Consider the following 21218-nt stretch of genomic DNA (forward strand, 5'->3'; position numbering starts at 1 on the left):
GGGTTATTTGGATTCGCATTTGAAACAACTTGAGCAATATATTATTTTGGGTATGCAGGAAGAGATGAGAGCAAAATAAGGCCTACCTTGGAGGAGAAGTAAATTGCTGCAATGCCAATTGGCAGACAGCAACATAAAGTGCTGCAGATGGACCACGCAAAATAGGAGGGCACTGCAGAACGGGTCTGTCCTCTCTCCATACTGCCTTGCATGCAAAGATCAAGTGGTTGGGTGGGGTGACCGTTGTTGCCTTATATATGGGTGGAGTCCCCTGACTTGCAAGTGTTTTACACTCATGCTGCTCATTTACATTTTTACATACACGCACACGCACACTGAATTGAAGAGACATTTTTCTGAAAGTAAATGAAGCCTAACTCGTCTTGTATTGCAGTGGGAAATTTGAGGGGAGGGGTGCATCTTTCTTTGGAGATAACCCCGGAGAAAAGACTGAGTCTCAAGTGGATTGATTGTGGAAAGGCAGATAAAGAGCAAAGCGGGCATTTCATCAATGACACGAGCTTTTGTCCTCGGAGATGTACCCTGATGACGTCCATTGCAGTGACCATAGAAAAGAAAGAGTCATCTCTGAAACTTTCTTTTGCTACTCCCAAACTTCTTTTCCCTTTTCAGGCAGATTATACGAATCTTCAGGTTACTTAACATGCTTGTGCTTCTTGAGTAGCACTTGACCTCTCAAGTCGTGCTTGTGGAAAAATATCACCTTTGCTATTTACAGAAACTTTAAAAGCATGTCGAGATGGCAGAGCAGCGAGGTGTACGGCCATTACCGTATTTTCAGGACTATAAGGCGCACCGGACTATAAGGCGCACCTTCATTGAATGGCCCATTTTAAAACTTTTTCCTTATATAAGGCGCACCGGACTATGTGTGCATCATGTCAGATTTTTAATCCAAATCATTCTCCATTTTATCTTTTTTATTTCAACTTCAGGTGCAGCAAATTACTTTATAATCAGAAAATAATGATCCATGGTCTTTTTGATTCATGATTCATAGTCTTCAGTGGGCCACTTATGATTGATTTCATGACACAATGCTTCGGGCCAGTTTAAATTTAGGAATTTGGTCCATATATCAGGCGCACCGGACTATAAGGCGCACTGTTGGCTTTTGAGAAAATTTTAGGTTTTTAGGTGCGCCTTATAGTCCGGCATATACGGTATGTTTAATGCCACAATTCATGACAATGTAGTAGCTTCAGCATGTCCAGTGTTGAAGGAGGAAGCTTTAGTTCCTATTCTTATACTCCAGTGTTGAAGGAGAACGCTTTAGTTCCCATTATACTGGAACGTTATGGTATTAGAGAAGTTGCTCTGAACTGGGTCAAAAGTTAAAAGGCAAGGGAAGGGGGAATGGCAGGCAGGCAAGCAGGTAGCACACAGGCGCAAATCCAAATTTTTTGTAATCCAACTAAGGTTTCAACATAAAGGGTTCCAAGAAGTAAACTAAAGTTTGTTTTCTAAGTTCAAAGTTTTCAAGTTCCAAAAAAATACAAGCTTGGAACAGGCTTGAAGTAGTTTGAAGCGGCCTTTGAGCGGTATATCACTACTATCTTCTTTCTTTGTCTAACTGAGACTGGCTGAGACTGATTACCAAGTGGGAGCACCCATCTTTACCTGACCAGGTGACCTTCGGCTTTGTCAAATAAAAGTCCATGGCCCAAGGCCAGCAAATCTTAAACAAAAATAAGAATTTAACCCAAGGAAACTAAATTGGCTCCAACAATTATTAATTATTATTATTATTATTATTATTATTATTATTATTATTGTTTGGCATAAATTGTGCAACAGTACTGTTCAGTGACATAAAAAAAAACACTCGAGGGCAGTGTTGTACAATGGATGACAATTTAATTTTTATTATTTTTTTATACTTTACATATAAAAAAATATTAACTCAATAGCGTGTTCGTTTTAAGACTACTCAATTGATTTTTGGACTTCAATTTTGGGCCAACGGTGTCATCTTTTTTTCAGATTTGATAGTGAAATTTACAATGATCTTTGAAGGCATCTCGTCGTCATGGTAACCCCGTGTTGACATACAGACAACGCGGTCTGGTACACGAACCTGCTGGTGTCTCACTACATATTTTATGTGGCAATTTAGCACCCTGTAAGAATACAAATTGATAGATTAGGTTTATTAATGTGAAAAAGTTCCTTAACTGTCTGTACACTACACTGGGGGAAAGAAAAAAAAAAATGGAGTTAAACAACATCGATTCAATTGAAGACTTGGATCGTTTCTTGAAGAATGTCGACGAAATAAGTAACGTTCATTTGTTTTAGCTTATATTTTTTTAGTTAACTTGTTAGTTTGTCCTGAAGCTAGTGTACAGTTTTAATCTTTTATGCTATTTCGTTTTATATAACATTGCTCATGGCTGTAGTGTTTTAATGTTTTTAATCAGATTTTTATTACACTTTGTTTTGCCAGGTAAGCTTGTGAAGGATCTAAACTCACCAGACATTGAAGTCCAGCAGAAAGCTATCAAAAAGGCAGATTGCCAAATTGCATCCCTGAATGGATCCTGCAGGACAAAAGTCAACAAGACCACAATCAATACAAACCCAACACCGAAAGCTCCCGTGGTAAAGATGTTGTCATTGTTCGTCAATTGCACATGGACCAATGCACACGCGTAAACATTTTTTCCTCCTTTAAAAATCTATTGTCAACAATTTCTCTTCATGTTTTGCAGGATGCCCAAACTGAAAGTGCGGGTAAGGCCCAATGAAAAGAAATATAATGAAAGGCAACAGATTCTTTATATTTCTTTTTATTGTTACTGTTTGTGTCAGCAGGGAGTTCTACATCAGAGACGTAAATGCCAATAGAAGTGTTTTTCTTTTTATGGCCAGAGAATTTCATGAGGTTTATGGAGAGAGATGCGGAAGACAGGAGGAAGAGGAGGCTCGCTCGAGAGAAAAAGGCCACTGGTGTGTTGTTACCTGCCACTTCAATATGTTGTAGTGAGGTGGATGGGTTGCTGTAGCATCTTGCAGGGCCAACTGTATTTCCTGTTTAACGTTTTATCCTTTTTGTCTGCCCAGCGTTTAAGGACAAAGGAAATCAAGCCTATGCTCAAAGAGATTATGAGACCGCTGTGAAATATTACAGTAAAGGCTTGGAGGAACTACGTGACATGCAGCAGTTGTATACCAACAGAGCGCAAGTCAATACTTTTTCTAAATGCTTTTACTCTTTCAGTGTTTGACTGTGGAAATGATCTTGACTAATACGACAAAATAATTACTTTTGCAGCATTGCTTGTAACAAACAAAAACAGCATGTATTTCAGTACTACTTAAAATATGAGGTTCCGCAAAGATCTGTACTCGGTCCTTTATATTTCAAATATTACTCAGAATGGAATTCCATGTTAATATTTCTGTTGACGATAATACAATATAAAGTAAATAATATAGATGTATTAGAAATATGCAGCAACCTCACAACATGGCAACATCCTCTAAAAAATAAAATAATTACCTCTATGGGTGTCAATTGATTAACACTTTATTCAGATAAAATATGAGCCCTACTAACCCGTTTTCCATAGCGTGGCTGCTTGCAAAAAGTAACAGGTGTCCATTAGAGGTGTTTATTGTAAAATAAAAAATAAAGATTTCCCTTCTTTTTACTCACAACAAAATAAATATTTCATCATCATGAATATAATCGAATTTAATATGTCCTTAGCGAGTAATTGAGGCACGGTGCGAATAATGAGATCGTTTGATATTGCCCAAAATTGAGCAAGTGTACCAAATTTCTCAGTCGTCAATAATCTCGTCTGCATATTGCGATGCCGAATGTATTTTTTTGACCCCTGTTTGTACCTCCATAGGCTTACATCAATCTAGAGAGGTATGAGGAGGCCATCAACGACTGCGAATGGGCTCTGAAGGTAAGACACTGCCGGATGTTTGCTTCAGTTATTCGCAGCCTCATTTGTCATAGCGTGTCACCCTCTGGTCACATGTATTGATGGGAAAGCAGTCAGACAAACCCTTTTGTGGAATATAAGTTTGCAATCAAGCCACAATTTAAGCCAATTTTACCGCAAACAGCTGGGGTAATTTTGGAAGGATGTGCCGTTTATGAAGTGGATGTTAATGAAAATGTGGCAACCTGGGTTTCACAGCTTGCTCCCCTCTGGGTAGATTCATCTTTAAAGAGGACATCAACCCAATTTTTTTTTTTTTTAAATATGTTCTGTGCAGCCCAGCTAGTCAAAACACAATGCTCTAATTAATGTTTTGGTTACGGAATATAAATTAAACAGGCAAAATCTAGCTCTTTTTATCCAGCTCAGTGGGCAGCCATTTTGCCATTTGTTGTTGACTGAAAATGACATCACAGGTGCCAGCAACCAATCATGACTCATCATTTTTCTGAAGTTGCGCTGTTTAGCTTTTTTATTTTCTATTTAATTACGTTATTATTACTGTATTTTAAAAAAAATATAAAGTACAATATTATTGGTTGACATTTTCCTTATGACACATGACAAGTTTTGTTGATTTTGAAATATAATTTGAGATAAGAGTCTTTACAACAAAATACACTTGTATCTCAAGACACCACTGAAATAGGCAAGATCTCATCTCACGATGGCTTCTCAAGTTGTGTCCTTACAAATGCTTTACTCTTTTTTTTTTTTAAATCAGTGTAATGAGAACTGCACAAAGGCTTACCTCCACATGGGCAAAGCGTATGTTGGATTGAAGAAGTATAGCGAGGTAAGTATGATTAGCGCTCATTATCTCTGAAGATACTCTTTTTTATTTGATGCGTGGCTTTTGTGCAGTACGCTCATCATCTCATCTAATAATGATGGACTTGTTTTAGCGCTGATGCTAGGAACAACTTGACAGAATTTCAAGTCTCAGCACGCATTCGAGTAAGCTGCCGAGCTTACTTGTCGACCCACATTTTTTTTTTCTTTCTTTCAACTCCCATGATAAAACCAGTTAAGGCAGAAGCACTGATCTATATTTCTGTAACATATTTTATGGAGGAACAGAAATTACAGAGGTGTTCAAACAGTTGAGGTTGGATCTGGAAGCCTTATTTTTTTTAAATATTCATGGACGGGAAAGGTGGAAAATGAATAATGCAGGATAGTGCGACTTGAACGTCTCATTAAACAAGACAAAAACATGTTATCGACTTTTGACTCGTCACTTTTTCTGGGCAACGCCTTTCATGACAATCTTTGACACAATGGTAGATAATGAGATCATAATTGAGTGTCAATACATACTGCATGAGACTATATTTCTCCTTTTTTTCTGCAGTCCAGAGCATGCTTTGAAAAGATAGCTCAACTCGAACCACAGATGGAAAAGATGGCTGAAGGTAAAGTTAAGCTCATATTTAACTCCTTCAATGCCATTGATGGCTAAAGATGTCAAATATCCATTTTAACTGTGCTGGCAGTGAATTAGTTAGAATACACAAAAAAAAAGAAGGTAATTTTTTTTTAAATTTTTTTTTTTGACATTTTTAATCAAATAAATGATTTGAATGACATTTGCATTTTGAATTTAGTAGTTATGTTCTCATTCGTCCCGATTATTTCATTCTCAGGGTCCTGACATGATTGCAACTGGACTGTTGTGGTTGTCTTTGAAGACATTCCTCATCTCATCAGAAACATAACAGTCCAGTTGCGATCGATTCCCGAGTATTTTCAGAATTTTTAAGAGCAAAAGTAAATATTTAGCCGCTATGGATGATTCAGATTCTGAGCTGGGAAATCCCGAGTGTAATATCCACATCAGGGCTTTGAGACATGATTCGTGTATCACAGAATACCTGATTAAGATGGAGCTGGAAAAGAAGAAAGAGAGTGAAGAATTCAACGCCAGGCAAGATTTTGACAAGGGAGTGGAAAAGGCTAAACTAATCCCTCAGCTTGTGGAGAAGCTGTCAGAGCCTGGGCAGATGCTGCTCTACTACTGCGGAATATTGGAGATTCTCTCCCAAGCAGTGACCAACTGTGAGTGTCCTTTTTTTTTTTTTTTTTTTAAAGTCGCTGTCTCCTCTGAATCAATTTGTCCTCATTCTAATGTTTCTTAATAACCTGCACCACTGAATCACTGATCGCAGCGAGGTTAATAAGTTACAAAAGGAAATAAATCAAGTAAATGCCTGGAGTGAATCAACTGAAGCAAAGGACTTTTCGATTTAAATAATAAGAAGTTCAAAGTCTTTATGTTCTTCTCCTTTCTACAGTTACTTATTTGCTTACAATAATTTATCACCAGACCTATAATAGTAAGAATTTATTCAAACGGGATATTCAATCTCAAAACTATTGCATTTTTTTATTTCTAGCTGATAATTCCTTATTTTTTGGTCGATATATTTTAGAATAAAATGTAAAATTCAATGAATTCAACACAAATTTTCTGCATAACTGTGTTGAATTAATGCTTATTTGGTATTCAACCAGCTCCCTTGTTGTGACCCAACGGTGACCCGCTTACACTAACTCATTCTGAGGCATTGCCCAAAGGCAGCTATTGTAGTTTGCATATAATCCATCATGCTCACTGCCTTCTTTTTCTTCTTAATGTTAATTATGACACACTTTGGCAAGCGTCCCACAGTATAAATACGAATCCTACAAAAAATGACGGATCTCCAATTCATTTCATGTAATAATCGTTTTTTACACATCACTACTTGTTTCCCTTCGCACGGGCCGCCATTTCTCATCTAATATATTCTTTTCTTCATTTTGATGACTGCTGAGTGATGTAATACCTGTCTCACGGTGCCATTCAGTAGAAAAGGGCAATTCTTACATAACTTGCCGCTGAAAGTATCTCAGCAGGGTTGACATTACGGCTTTAAAATAAAAAATAACGGCTCACTTCTTGGTTTGACTTTTTGCGGCTCATTGTTAGCGAGGAAGCTTGCCGTCGCTCCCAAATCTTTTTTTCTTCTTACGTCCTAGCTACGATGTTAACAAGGAAAATGAACCTTAACGTTGTCTACAGCTTCGACTGTCCTAAAATATGGTCCACTGACATCTGATGTCATTCTCTGCTTTTGTCCTAACAGGCAGCGGCCAGACGCTTTTCAGGCTGCACAATGGCTTCAATATCATCGACAGCAATGACACGACGAGGAGGTAAAGAGACCGGAGGGAGACTTGGCTGTCAGCTCTCAACGGAGCATTGACAAAAGGAACAGCAGATAGGCACATTCACGGAAATCCCTCCCTGACCCGACCGAGTCCGCTCATGTTGTACGAGGACATGATTATAATCAAAAGATTGAAATAAGTGAAAGGAGTTTTTGGTTGTGTTTTACTTTTCCTCTCAGAAATTGCCACTCCTGACTCCCTCATGTCACGTCAGTAGAGTTATAATTAACTCGTCAGTTGTTAGCGCCGCCATGATTAAAGTGGGAAGACTCATTGTCGGTTGAATACAGCTGGAGATTGGTAAAAATAGCTCATTTCGCTTCTGCCGGCAGAGGTGTTGAAAACTGTACAGCCACGCTTTGCAGACACTTCATTTAGGTTCACGTGTGTATTTGATGAGATCCAAATTGAGAAGTGGATCAAAGTTTTTGCTGCTCCAAATATAACTTTGCTGCTTAGTTTTCCACTTTGCAACTCCCAAATTATTGGACGGAGAAACAGAGCTTAGGTATTTATTTATTTTATTATTATTTTTGATTGTTTTTTAATTATTTAATTATTTTATGGTTTTTGTATTTCTGTTATTTTATTTTTAAATAGTTTTATTGTTTTATCATTATTTTATTATCTTTTTTATTAGAATTTTTTAAAGTATTTAATTATTTTATGATTTTTCTTATTATTTTATTTTAAATTGTTTTATTATTTTATTATTATTATATTATCTTTTTTATTTTTATTTTTTCACATGGCTGCATGTACCTCATTACTCCCCCCCCCCCCCCCCCCTACACCAAAAAAAGCAATTTAAAAAGTCACTGCTAATCAGTTTGAAGGAAACTAAAGTTTGTCCATTTCTCCACAGTTGCCTGTCGCAGGAAGCAAATGACCCATGCAGCCAAGACTTGTGTGCTTGCATTCTCAATGTTTGGACGATCACATGCAGAGAAAACGGTATGGAGATAATGAAATGAGCCTGAACAAGCCAATGTTCTTTCTTTTCTGTCCTTTCAAGGTAAACAGGAGAAACATCCTAATGGTGACGTAATCCGTGTTGTATCATTTACGGCACAGCTCTCTATTTTTGTCTCCCCCTTTTTTTTGCAGCTTTTGTATAAAACAGCAATCTTCTTGTGAATGATTGAACACAAAAACATCATTTACCACAACAAGAAACTATTTTGATATTAGTCTCCATTTTTTGTTCCTGATTGCGTCCTTAAACTTTTGTTCCTGACCTTCCATGTCCCGATATAACCGTAAACATTTCTTTGTGTGGTTTACAGAGGAAAATCAGAAAATTCTGATGACGAGTCCAGTGTCCAAAGACTCCATTGTGGACTTGATCTCATCTGAACATGACGCAATACAGAAAGAGTGCCTGGAATTGTTATGTTTGTTTGTGCAAACTGCACACGGCAGACATCTTCTCTTGGACAACTTGGATGTCACCAAGTATGTTTTGTTATGTTTCTGTATCACATTCACGTGTTGCACTTTGTTTCCTTCATAATGTGTCATAAAAAACCAAATCGAATTCCAGAACAATTTCCATTTATGAAGCAGTTTCGTGATAGCCTTATTAAAATCTTAATGACATCATTTTGGATTACGCTCTTAAAATTGGGCTTATTAGCGTTGTCGCCGAGGATTCGGCGGAACCGCTCTCAAAATGTTCACGTCGTTTCCAACCGAGTGCAATTTCAAGTTAATAACGTACCATTCGCCAAAACTCTTCATCATTTCTCCCTTTTTGTGTCCCCCCTTTTCCTATCTTCCCTTTCTTAATCTGACTCGAAAGGTTAACGAGGAGCCTCATGGCGTGCGTCTCGAAGCCGGGCCGGCGACGGGAGAACAGAGCGCTCGTCATTTTGCAGGAGTTGGCCGGAGAAAAAAAGTACAAGCGCAGCGCTACAAATTCGATTCTCCTCGCAAATGATTCGGATTTCCAAATGTGGAAACAAACCTTGCTAGCTATGTGACTGTGACCCAGAGGCCAGCCTATTATACCGCCATGTATCATATCTATATTAAACGCACTTCAGAATGTGGCTCCATCACAGAAAGGTTCTCAGAGAAATGGAAAAGGTAGCATCTTTAATAAATCAACGCGCAGCCCGAGTGTTAATGTCTCTTCAAGGTAAAACGCTGTTTTCAAGCTGTTCCCCTTTCCGAAGCCTCATGAAAACAGACATGAAAGGACAACTGGGGCTCTTGAACACAGCAGGAAATAAGTCGATGCGGCAGCCGCTGAAATGGGGTGATCAATTTCCGCCGTCTCTTCCTCGGAGAGTTATGTGGCACCGAGTTCGGCGGGGTCAAAATCATGCATTTTGTCGGTACTGTACGGCGGCTATAACAACCGATGGGATTAGAAAACAAATTAGGGGGAAAAAAATTCCCTCAGAAGTTATCATTTTCAGTTAAAATTGACAGACTCGGTATTAAGTCAATATAACGTGTTCGTCAGCTGTTTCTAATATTTTTGTGAGATTTAAAAAAAGGTAAAAATAATATATATCACCAACGCTCTAATGTTTTTGTGAGATTTAAAAAAAAGTAAAAATAATATATCACTACATCTTAGTGTGATGCATCACCGCAAACACAATTATCATGAGCTTATTGTTGTTTTTTTTAATACAGCTTGAGTGTTTACATATGTGAACATTGTAAACTCTGCTACGAGGCTCCCTCTAGCGGCAAGTAAAGGAATCACTGCCCAAGTCTTTTTAGAGGTGGTGCATTATGTAAGAACTATAAATTCCCATTTAGATAATTCAGGCATTCCTAATCAAGTGTCCAGAGAATATACTGACATATTATATTCAATACAGTATGAATACATAGTGCTCGGTGATTAGCGGCAAAAAAAAATCCAAGCTCACTCACAGTCCTAATGAGCAAATGCACCGTAGAAAATGGATTGAACTGGATTTAAAGTTTTCTTCATCAACTCGGCTTTGCGGAGTCCAGTCTTCCGAGGTGATCACTCAGTACAGAATTGGAAAAATGTTTCCTAATTGGTTTGACATTTCTTGTAGATTAGGAAGTACAAGATGGTCATTTAATGCAGCAATTTGTCGTGTTGAAAGGTTACTTTTGCTCATTGTAAATGAACTCTCCATGTGATCAGCTCGCATGCATGTTGAACTTCATCATGTATTTATTATTAATTTTACCCATAATTTGCGGTAAAATGCAAATATCTGTCTTTTGTATTACTGTTTTGCAGGTTTTGCCTCCAGCTAAGGAATGTGCTTACAATTTCGGTCTCTGAGCAGTTTGCAGCCATAATGGTGAGACAATTAAAAAAAAGCAGTATTTACTTCTTTGCATGTTTTATGTATGTTTTCACTTTCCAGAGCAACATCAGCGAGGACAATCGTCACGTCGTCCCTTCGCTTTTATCAGCTGTTGGCAGTATGAGTCAAGATGAAGTCATCCGTTATGCTCTTGCTCATGATGCAGAGTGCTGGAAGGCCTTTCTGCTTTCCATTGTGAGTAATTTTTCAAATATAATCATGTAAATAAATTTAAAAAATGCTTTGATTATATCCCCTGGGTTATATCACACAATTTTGAAAACTGTGTGAAAAATTGCGTCCACTGTAGTGGACATGGAAGAGTTTATAATCAATATGGAGTTTTTGAGGCTGTTGTTGATTCTGATATTTGACAGGGTAAAAAAAAAAAAATCTAATAAATAAATAGAAAATAAATAATAACTGAAAATAATAATCAATTAATCAGTTAATTAACTTTATTATTGAATAATAAATAATTATTAAATATATAATATATATACATAATATAAATAATTAACCGCAATATTTTTCATGGTTTTGCTGGCCTTATGACCGTTGAAAGTTTTTGCAGAAGCAATGCCTTGCAAGCAGTTACAAGGAAATCCTTTACCCTCTCCTTGGGTTGATCATCAACCTTTCAACCGTGACCTCCTCTGTCATCAAGGTAAGGTTATTCTCATATGCCATCCTCCAACATAATATATTTGCCAGGTGTGATGTTCTGTTTCTTGCATTAAGAGGTGAGAGGTTTCTTTGTAGGAAAACGCAGTTTCACTATGCGGCTGCTGCCTGGACCTGCTGAGGGATGATGACGAAGGTGTTGTTACTGTGAGTGGCTGATGCTTTTTATAGCACATGCTAAAACGCTAAAATATAGCAATAAAAAGCACCAGAAGGACCTAACTCCTTTTAGGTTTTCATTTACTTTTAGTCATACTAAAACTGCCTGAAAAGTTTGATTTTTCAAAGCAACACCTCCTGACATTTGTGGGTCATTTCCTGGCTTGTAAGCTCAACAAAGTCGTAATGGAGAAGTGGAATTTCTCAATGTTCAGGGGTTGCTGTATATACGTCGCTGTATTTGATTAAAAGCTTCAGCTCCAGGTGCTGTCGTGTGCGTTAATGGCCGTTTCAGCAGTTCCTCTCTGCCTAAAATCGGGGCTGTTGTGTCCCACGCTTCCACCCATCTGTCTCGTCACTCATTTTTACTGCGCACCAACTGCCCGGCGGGCCCATTTTCGTCTCGCTGCCTCTCGTCAACATCATTTTTTTTGACATTGTCCGCTTTTCTCCTGCTATCTTTCCTCACTGCATTTTTAACGCATTAGAATCCCTCTCAAGGCATTGGCGGAGCTAGAGGGGGGCCTTGGGGCACTGTCCGCCCACTAAAAATATGCGTGTACCTCCTAGGTGCCAGATAATTGACTTTTAGGTTAATTTCGACTTCAGGAATAGTTTTTCCACTTTTCCACCTCGTATGGGAACATACAATGAACATTTATCAGCAGTTTTCAAGATTTTTTTTCGTTTTGTAACATTTTGATATAATGACACTTAAATTGATGGATCTATCCATCAGATGTGTCCTGAAATCTTTTCTGTTTTGATTTTCGTTGTGAGCAAGATTGGTTAGCAAATTTGAACATTTGAGAAAAGGCTGCTTTAGAACTAGAAAAATAAGTCTGGTGTTCAAACTGCATGACAGAAAAGCAATCATGGACTCCGAAGCAGTGGTTGGTCCCTAATCTATAAACTGCCTCTCAAATCAGACAAGACCCTCAGGCCTTTCTTAAATACTTGATTTTCTCTTTTCATTGTCTCGGCCTTTATCATTTTATGGCCACTAGAAGACTGAATTCTCACCACCTGCGCAATGCCTTTATGCTCCTCGCTTCTAATACTAATACTTATTGATTACATATACTAAAGCTAGCACCTGGTATCCTTTGTCCATTTGCAACCTATCTCCATGATGACTCCTGCAAGAGGTCATTTTCTCTGAATGCTCTCTCTTCGGAAAAGTTCTCCCAAACACAAAAACACTCCACAGCCTGAAAGTCCATCACCTTTGCTTTATATTTCGGCTACCTTTTGTGTGAGTGGCTATTGTTTGCTTAAGGTTCTTTTTTTGTCCTCCAGAGAGCCATGGGCGTGTTGAGCAACGTCCTCTCTCAGTCCTCCAAGGCTGTTAATCATGTTGTTCAGCGAGATGTGGTGAAGACGGTGCACCGGCAACTCAAGGTGCCCAAATTTACACACAAACAGAATCGGTTTGGGGGTATTAATGCCTGATATGGAACATGGTGTATTTAAATACAGACATTCAATTTATAGTACTGTATACTGAATATTTAATTTTTTTTTCTACTTCTGCTTTAAATGTTTAGGGCTGAACATATTTTTGGTAGCTAAACCACAAGATGGTGCCTATTTTAACCAGTGATATGTATTAATTTTTAAAATGTTAAATTTTTTTATTTTGAAATTTTTAAATGTTTAAAAACAAAAAAATATGTTTGAATATTTTTAATTTATTAAAGTTTTTTAAATTTATTTGTGCACTGCCTTGGTCAAATCAGTGAAACTATTTTCTGTTTTGGTGTTCTTGAACCCTTAGGATACTTTTATTCGTTTCAAAAATGTGTCTAAGTATTTGTCCAATAACATGTTGTTTATTTTGTTGTGTTTTGACCGTCCGCCAGCAAGCCGACTTGGCCGCCACTAAGTACGCTGTAAAGATTCTGACAGCGTGTACGGCCACCAGCCAAATTGCCCGGGAGGAGCTGGTAAAGTCTGACAAAAGTAAGAAATGATTGACAAAATCTATTTACTATTCCCCATCACGAGGACATTATCGGATTTATCGATTATGCAAAATAAACATCGACGTTCATGCCATTACACGGATGACCGGTCGCTCATATTCTCTTCCGAATGGGTTTATCGTTGGCCGCAGAGCTGTCTGTTCTCCGCCGTTTGCTGAGCTCCAGCTGTGATGAGATGGTGTCGGGAAACGCTGCCCTGTGTTTGGCTCATTGCCTGGAATTGAAGGGTATCGCCAACAACCTGCTGGGCACCGATATCGTGCTTGAGCTGCTTCGCCATGCCGCCGGAGACGCTAAGAGGACAGCTGTGCAGCAGAATGCAGCCGTTGCTCTAGGGAAGTTGTGTCAATCCGAGCCCAGGTGCGACCTCAACTCACTTTGCAAAACACATGGTGGTAATTATATGCTAGAATGAGGTCTGAAGTTGAATTAAATGGCCAGATAGCAAGCAGCTAATAGTTTCCCCAAATTCTTCCACTCAAAACCCAAATTAGGCATTTAGTTCCTCTCCAGCACTCATATTTACTAATATCCTTTATGAAGTCAACAAACCAAAAGCTCTTTGCCTTTTTTACTTTTCCACATTCCACTGAAGACTAAAGAAAAATTGATCATTTTAAAAAACCCTGAACTGAATGGAGGTGACATACTTACATACATTAACGGCATGCGGCTGCATTTATATTATATAGCTCAAGTGACCCAGATTTTTTTTTCTATCCATCTGGCCCATTTAGAATAGCAAAAAAAAAATGAATGCACAAAGGTCAAACACATTTGGATAAAATTGGAAATGTACCAATGTGAGTCTTTCGATATACTTTTAGAGCAAGACGTGATCCATCATTCTGTTATTTAAACGTTTGTGCCTGTCTGTCACTTAGCAGGGTGCCAAAGAAAGAACAAAGCATCAGAGAATAAAAACAAGTTCCGAAACCAATTTACGAAACATGGCCGCTTGTTATATTTACTCGTCCTCACCACTGTAGAACTTGTCGATAACTCTCCTCATCTACAATTATTTTCCTTCCTGATTAAAGTCGATGTTGCGTAAAATCAAAGTCAAACATAATAAGTAATTTCCTATCAGGGACACCTTTAGAGCGACTTTTTATTTTATTTTTTCCCCTTCAAGATCAAACTTTTATTCATAAAAGCACACCCTATGTCACCATTTGAATTTCTATTTTTTAGACACGTGGACAAACTTCGAGAGCTACACGGCTTTGAGATCCTGCACTCCTGTATGAAGCTTATTAAATAAATATGTCAGAGTAATCATTTTATTCTTATTATTATTTTTTTTACAACTTGGAACACTGTTCTTGACTGACCTTGTTTTTCACGCCAACATGGAATGCAGACTAATTAGCAGCAAGATGCCGCAACGATGGAACCGGTTCAGTCATCTTTGCCATATTAACATGATTAATACATTCCAAAAAAAAATCACACTGACCGTAATGTTATTAATTATGCCGGATATGAAACATGAATCCAGAGAAATGTTTGTCCCAAATATTTCAGCATCCTAGCTACATGACTGAGTGATGTGGTCGCCAAGCTCCACTAATCCACAGCCGCTATAGTTTCAAGGCGCTATAAATATATTTATTAAAAAAAAAAGTTTGTTTGTATCTTAAATATTCTGAGGATGTTTATTTGTATCTTTTTATACCCAGTCGACATTATAAATAGTTCATTCCTTTGCTACTTTTGTGTGGCTTTGTTTGAATGATGTAGATGGTGGCAAAGGATTTTAAAAATGTTAAGTGTGAAGTGAGGACAAGTAAAAAAAAAAAAAAAAAAAAAAAAAAAAAAAAAAAAAAAAAAAAAAGTTTAAACATTTTATTTCGGGTCAGATGAAGGAGGAACTATTTAAATATTGAACAAACCCACAGAGGGAAGGTCAGAATGGGAACGACTAATGTTTGCACACTCCATATATGTTTGGAAAACTGTTCTGGGGACAAACATGAACCTTTTTACCCTCCTCTTAACAACACCATTGTGACAAGTTGATGAAAATGTTGAATGTAGAATGAGAAGATTATTTGGCAAAACTTAAAGCAGGAGACACCATTTATCTCAACTATTTATTTCCATAAAACTTCAACTCGCAATTTCCATATAGCTCAATAAAACGACCTTCTGCTTTTAAATCAGTGACGAGTGCCACCTCAGAATTTAAAGTTTAATTTGTTCACGCACACTCTCATCCTAATGAAACTCTCAGAACCATTATCTTTATATAACTGCAGACTAAGGTTAGGAAGCTGCGGTTGGTAATGATGACAAACAATCTTTGATAAAAAGGAGGCTTATTAAACTAGAGCGGCAATGAGAACCAATTAAACCGCATGTAATCCATCTTCCACTGTGACAGAGCCGAGGATTTAAAGCAAGGAAACATCTTGACCAAGTTCACTTTGATCCAGCTGATAGATGAGAAGAGGTCAGTTCCTTTTGCGTTTGGAACAATCCCCAACCTCATTATTGGGTTTACGTCACTCGTCCCTTCAAGAACGAGAAGATATATTGTGAGGGGGAGGGAGATAAGTCACTAAAAGATTACTGCGTAGGAGACTTTGGCGAATGCGTGGTTCAAGTGAGATATCATAGCCACTTGAAACAAAAAAGAATACCGTGTCGAGAATAGGAAAGGGAATTCTTGCACAATTTTGATAACTAACTTGCCATGAAAACTTGAAGGTACAACAACAACAGCAAAGATACAAAAAGCAAACCAGGTGACAAAGTGACCTGCACTACTACCGTATTTTCTGGACTATAAGTCGCTCCTGAGTATAAATCGCACCCCTGGCCCAAACTATGAAAAAAGAACGCAATTTATAGTCTGGAAAATACGGTAATTCTATCAATTTTACCAAAGCAATGCTATTCTTTCCTAATGCCGTTTAACACACCAAAGAGCAATCTGCGTAAAACACTGCAAAACTGATAAAAGGCTCATTCATACCAGTACTCAAATACATCTAATCCCAAACAAATGAAGACAGACAAATCTCCTGAAAAGTTCCCCACAGGGCTGGCTCTTTGTGTCAGTGCAATTATGCCTTGATTTACAAAACAAATCGAACAAATTCCAATAACAATCCCTTAAACTCTTTGGCAAGTTAGCTTGAAGCTAGCAATTTCCCCACATTAGTGCGACTCAGTGCGTTTTTGTTTTGTCATAATTTGGCACTTTTTTCCAGCGGCAATCAAATGCTGGCACTGAGTGCTAAAAAGCAAAAGTAAATACTTCTCGCCGTGTAATTGTATTCATGGTGGAACCACACAGGGAAATCTTTACAGGCCAACCTTGACTAAGAGCAAGTGCTCACATCGTTTATTTAAATCTAATGCCTAAAAACCACTGACCGCAAGCGATGTTCAAGTTGTTTATTTAATTTCGAAGAATCTTTTCACAGATGTACGATACTGTGACTCAGAAGGTCAGACTGCCCCGGAGGTTTGTCAGTCCATGACTTCGGGGAAGTAATGTTCATTTGTTACCAACACTTTAATCTGCTGCTTGCTCTTGTTGATGGTCACAAACTGAAATTAGAACAAGCTGGAATTTTTTCCTTGGGGAATCGAAGAATACCCCAGTGGTCTGACACGAGGGGGTCCAAACATATTTCAGGGGGGCAGTGCCCCTGGGCCTCCCCCTTTTAGCTCCACCACTGGTATATGCTCGAAAGCCATCTCTTTGTATATCCTGTATAGCAAAATATGTCATTTGTGAGTGGCCATGCTGGGTTCTTGTTAGACATAACTGACAAGTCAAACTGTGTAAATTAAATTGAAATATTTAGGACAAACTTTGACTATGAATATGTAATGTGTGAGTGTCCATGCTGTGATCTTGTTACTGATACAACAAATCAAAGCGGGAGCGACAGCGTGCAAGCTCAAGTGACCTCGGCTGTAGAGCGCTCTTTTGCAATCAGGCAGACATTGGAACTGTGATTCAATGAAAAGATCAGCTTTAATATTACAAATAAATGCTGATGTAAACACCATACAATGAATTTCATTTTAAAAAATTAATGAAGCTAGCCAGATTGACTATTGATTTAGAACTGCTGCAAAACGTACAAACTTGGTGTTCCCCGTGTCACAAAGTAAACTCTTGTAGAGAAAACAACAAAAAGGAATTCAGAGACCTTTGGCGCTCACAAGTCAGGAAGCAGAGGTCACTTTACCTGAACTTGAAGATGAACAACTACACGGGCAATTCTACCGAGCACCCAGCGCTGACCGTAAAAAATGGAAAACCCAAACAAAAACACAATTATCTCGAAGCGTAGCCAAAGCGGAGATATCGGAAGCACAAAAATGTCACCGGGTCAGCTTCGGTTGTGGATAAAGGAGAAATAACAGTTCATGAGCCCGGGGTGCAATCTGGAGCACGTGTCGACGGAGCCAGGCTCAAGAGAATTACTACATCATCATTATCAGCGGATGGGATCGAAGTTTCTATTGCTTTAATAATAGCTTTTAGAGCCGCAAATAATCACAAACATGAAAAGCCGTAGCTCCTCTGAAGTCTATTTAAGCAACGGCAACGTAACAGTGTCTTACTCGGTTTGTTGTTTCACAATTAGAAGCGACCGCGAAGGAGATTGCATACTTGAACTCGTTTAACCTACGGACATATTTCAAGTGGAATACAAATTAATATGGTAATTTTAATTATTAAAATATTCTGTTAGAAGCTGACAGGAAATCAGAACCGTTTTTTGTATTGTACAACATATTATACGATTATGTGGATGAATAATTCATAATAGTCATCTTCTGTTGGCCGGTTGTCTTAGTTAATTTGTTTATCCAGAAAACATGTTTGATAGAGGCTATTTTCAATCATAAATAATAATAATAATAATAATAATAATAAAAAAGAGGTGGAAAAAATCAAGTAGAAATAAACAGAACAGGAATTTTGAAAATATAATAGAATGACTGTAATAAAATAAAACTATCGTACTAATAGATCAAATCAAATTTAGAAAGAACCCTCAAAATCAATTAAAAAATCCTTGAAATAAAAATATAAATAAAAAAAATTGATTTGATGGCGTGCCCTATTTGATAACTGAACACACCATAAGCGGGGATACTAAAAGGGATGTTGACCTTTATCTAACATGATTTCTTCTCTCTTAACCTTTCAACTCAATTCAATTTACGATATTGATCGCAAGCCAGTCTGCATCTTCCGTGCCTTCGTGTCGTTTTGGCACTTGACATTACCTTCAGGATATGGTCAGCGTTTTCCTTCACTTCTTTATTGTAAGACTTTATAGTGTTGGTGTCTCATGTTAACCGGCGGGGATCATGCCGCCGCCTGCTGCCCCATCAAGTGGTGCCAACCTCGCCATCCGTCTCCCGCAAATGATTAATTACCATGTAGTGTGTGTGCACTGTGATCTCAGGGCCTGCCTGAGGGAAGCTGTGAGACGGGAGGACAGTAGTGGATGTACTCAAAGTGAGCCGATGAAAGTGATTTAAATTTAGTAACACGCAGCGACGCCGTGGAAGGAAAAAAAAAAGGGAGTCCAGCAAAGATGCTGTCGAAGCCAGTCAGGGGAGTGATGTCGGGATATCGTATAAATGGCAGCTTATGTGGTCAGATGATGAGACGGGAGTATTACTAGCCAGTCAGGTATGCCTAATTTGCTATTCGAAAAAGTCAAAAGAGGGAGGACGTTATTAAAAAAATGACTGGTTCAATTTCCAAAAAAGAGATAAAAGCTATTCGCAGAGTGGATACAGAATGAATCACGGACACCTCATCGACCGCCCGAGTGTTTTGAGGTGTGATGTACTTGGCTCAGAAAAACTCGGGGGGGAGGCAGCTTTTATACATCTGCCATGTTATTATGCACACTGAAGGTCAGATATGGGCTTCAAAGTTGTAGTAAAACACTAAGCAAAAAAAAAAGTGCTGATGGTCCGATACAATCTGCTATCTCCTGATAGTGCAGAAATATCACGCAGCAATTGGTTTCCAATCATTTTCGCATGTGGCTTTGTGAAGCTCAGTAATGACGAATAGCACTATAAAACTTTTTAAAAACAGCACAGAATTATATGGACTCATATACAATGGTATAGAACGGGGTTGTCTCTTTATAAACTGAATAGGATGCTTTAGTTGACCTGGTAATTGTAAAATGTTGCAGGCAAAGAAATTGAGAGCTTATCCGAGCCGTGTGATAGTAAGTCACGCTGTTTGATAACAGTGTGAGCAAATACGGGCGATATTAATGATATTACAGAAAGGCATTTGCGTATAAAGAAGACAATGGCCAAAAGTCTTAGGGACAGACCTCTGAAAAAATTAATCAGTCCATTAAGAGATGGTCTAAGTTCGTTTTCAATCTTCACTCTTCATTTTACATCTTTGATAGCTCTGTAATATTGAATTTGGCAAAGGTCTCGAAATGATAATCAATGTTATGATAAATGATAAACATTTCCTCAGATATCTTCCCAAACCAACTTCAGTTCTGTTATTCTTATTATAAATGTGTAAACCTAATCACAGTTGGAGGTATAACATTTAACAATTGGGGACTCCTCTTAAGTCAACACACGTGTACCAACCTTGAATTCAACGAGACTTGAACAACCTTCACGTGAAGCCTGCTCGCTTCCGGGATATCAAGGAGGGACATTCTCGCCTTCAGTGACCGAGGAAGGTCCACGGTAGATGTGTCCTTTACCAAAATAGCAACAGACAATTACGTTAGTCAACCGACAGTGATGCAGTCAATCATATTAGCGCCATACAGAGCACGGATGTACAGAGTGGGCTGGATGTTAAGAAGCCATCCAATTCACACATTAGTTACCCTCAGAAACGGCTCAGGTGCTGCTGTCAAATTTAGCACAAAATCACAAGAGGCTCAATTAACAATCTTTCAAATTCAACACCTTAGCTGAAATAAGTCAAGTTAATCCCCTTACAGAGCAAACAAATCAAAACTTTGAGATTGGTTGAGCATAGGTTTTAATATAATGGAGTCATTTGCGGCTTGTTGTTAAGCCACAACAGTTCAGTGAGGGTGTCTGGGATTGAGATTCTTTCGTCACTAAAAGAAAATAATATGCTGTACAATATTGATTATTGGATGTCTGACTGTCTTATCTATTGGAAATGAAAAAGCTATTCATCAAAAAAATAGAAATTAACGCTGGGCCTCATTCTGTATTTTTTTTCTCAAATTGTACTCAAGAAAGTCAAAGACTTCAAGTACAGAATATGAAGTACTTTTAGTGAAGTCATTTCCTTGAACAATACTGTGGTCCTATTAGCATAGATAAACGCTGCGTGTTACCCTTGGACTCAAAACTGCTGGGTCATGGGCATAAACATAAACTAAGGGGGGAACTCAATGAGAAGAATTCAAATGTGTTAAGACAAGGTTAAAGCCAATGGAAGTAAAAAAATAAAAAATCTACTTCAGTATTTGTGAATGAATATACTGTATTTATCTATTATTTGGTCATGTCTGCATTTGACCCAGATGGGTAAAGAGAAAAAGGGGAATTGAAGGCCAGCCCAGAGCTAGGCTTTTCCATTTATACACTTAGAATTGCTTTGTATAATGCTGCATATAACCAGTTTAACAATTTTCAAGTCCTTTGCAATTAAAATTTGGATTATAAAAAGAATCCGTATATTGTATAAGCTAATGTGAATATGTTTTTCACCTCTGTCATCAAATGCGCACGGGTTCTCAGTGAGACATGAAGTTCTTGAAATAAGTTTTCCAACAATTTAAATGTGGACAGACAGATCATAGTTCAAAACTACTTTTTAGAACAGTTTCAAGGAAAACATCTTTTCTACACAATTTTGCCAGTCACTTCAGCTC

The 21218-nt window shown here is 38.0% G+C and overlaps 2 protein-coding genes across 5 annotated transcripts in view; one reads left to right on the forward strand and one right to left on the reverse strand.

Annotated features, from left to right (window-relative positions):
- The window catches only part of drd2a (dopamine receptor D2a), a 74644-nt gene that overhangs the window by 198 nt on the left and 53228 nt on the right, over window positions 1-21218 (reverse strand). Inside the window, exons 11-13 of the mRNA XM_049726957.2 lie at window positions 19945-20057; window positions 2495-2561; window positions 87-2141 (exon numbers count right to left, since the gene is read on the reverse strand). The gene's annotated coding sequence lies outside the window, so the exon portion shown is untranslated. The remainder of the gene's footprint in view (window positions 1-86; window positions 2142-2494; window positions 2562-19944; window positions 20058-21218) is intronic.
- Window positions 2136-14604, forward strand: ttc12 (tetratricopeptide repeat domain 12). 4 transcript variants are annotated; one of them, XM_049726951.1, is made up of 21 exons: window positions 2136-2299; window positions 2468-2622; window positions 2733-2754; window positions 2893-2970; window positions 3085-3206; window positions 3882-3941; window positions 4705-4776; window positions 5335-5395; window positions 5850-6038; window positions 7109-7178; window positions 8059-8147; window positions 8480-8648; window positions 8995-9090; window positions 10429-10492; window positions 10559-10693; window positions 11073-11165; window positions 11261-11329; window positions 12641-12742; window positions 13204-13303; window positions 13458-13686; window positions 14521-14604. In XM_049726951.1, the coding sequence occupies exons 1-21, from the start codon at window positions 2233-2235 to the stop codon at window positions 14588-14590; spliced, it is 2112 nt and encodes a 703-aa protein (XP_049582908.1). In that variant the 5' UTR covers window positions 2136-2232; the 3' UTR covers window positions 14591-14604. The 4 variants fall into 4 exon arrangements, with proteins under 4 accessions (XP_049582908.1, XP_049582905.1, XP_049582906.1 ...); XM_049726948.1 differs by having other exon boundaries at window positions 10429-10693; XM_049726949.1 differs by having other exon boundaries at window positions 10429-10693; window positions 11076-11165.

Source organism: Syngnathus scovelli, chromosome 7, assembly GCF_024217435.2.
Source record: "Syngnathus scovelli strain Florida chromosome 7, RoL_Ssco_1.2, whole genome shotgun sequence".
Lineage (NCBI taxonomy): Eukaryota > Metazoa > Chordata > Actinopteri > Syngnathiformes > Syngnathidae > Syngnathus > Syngnathus scovelli.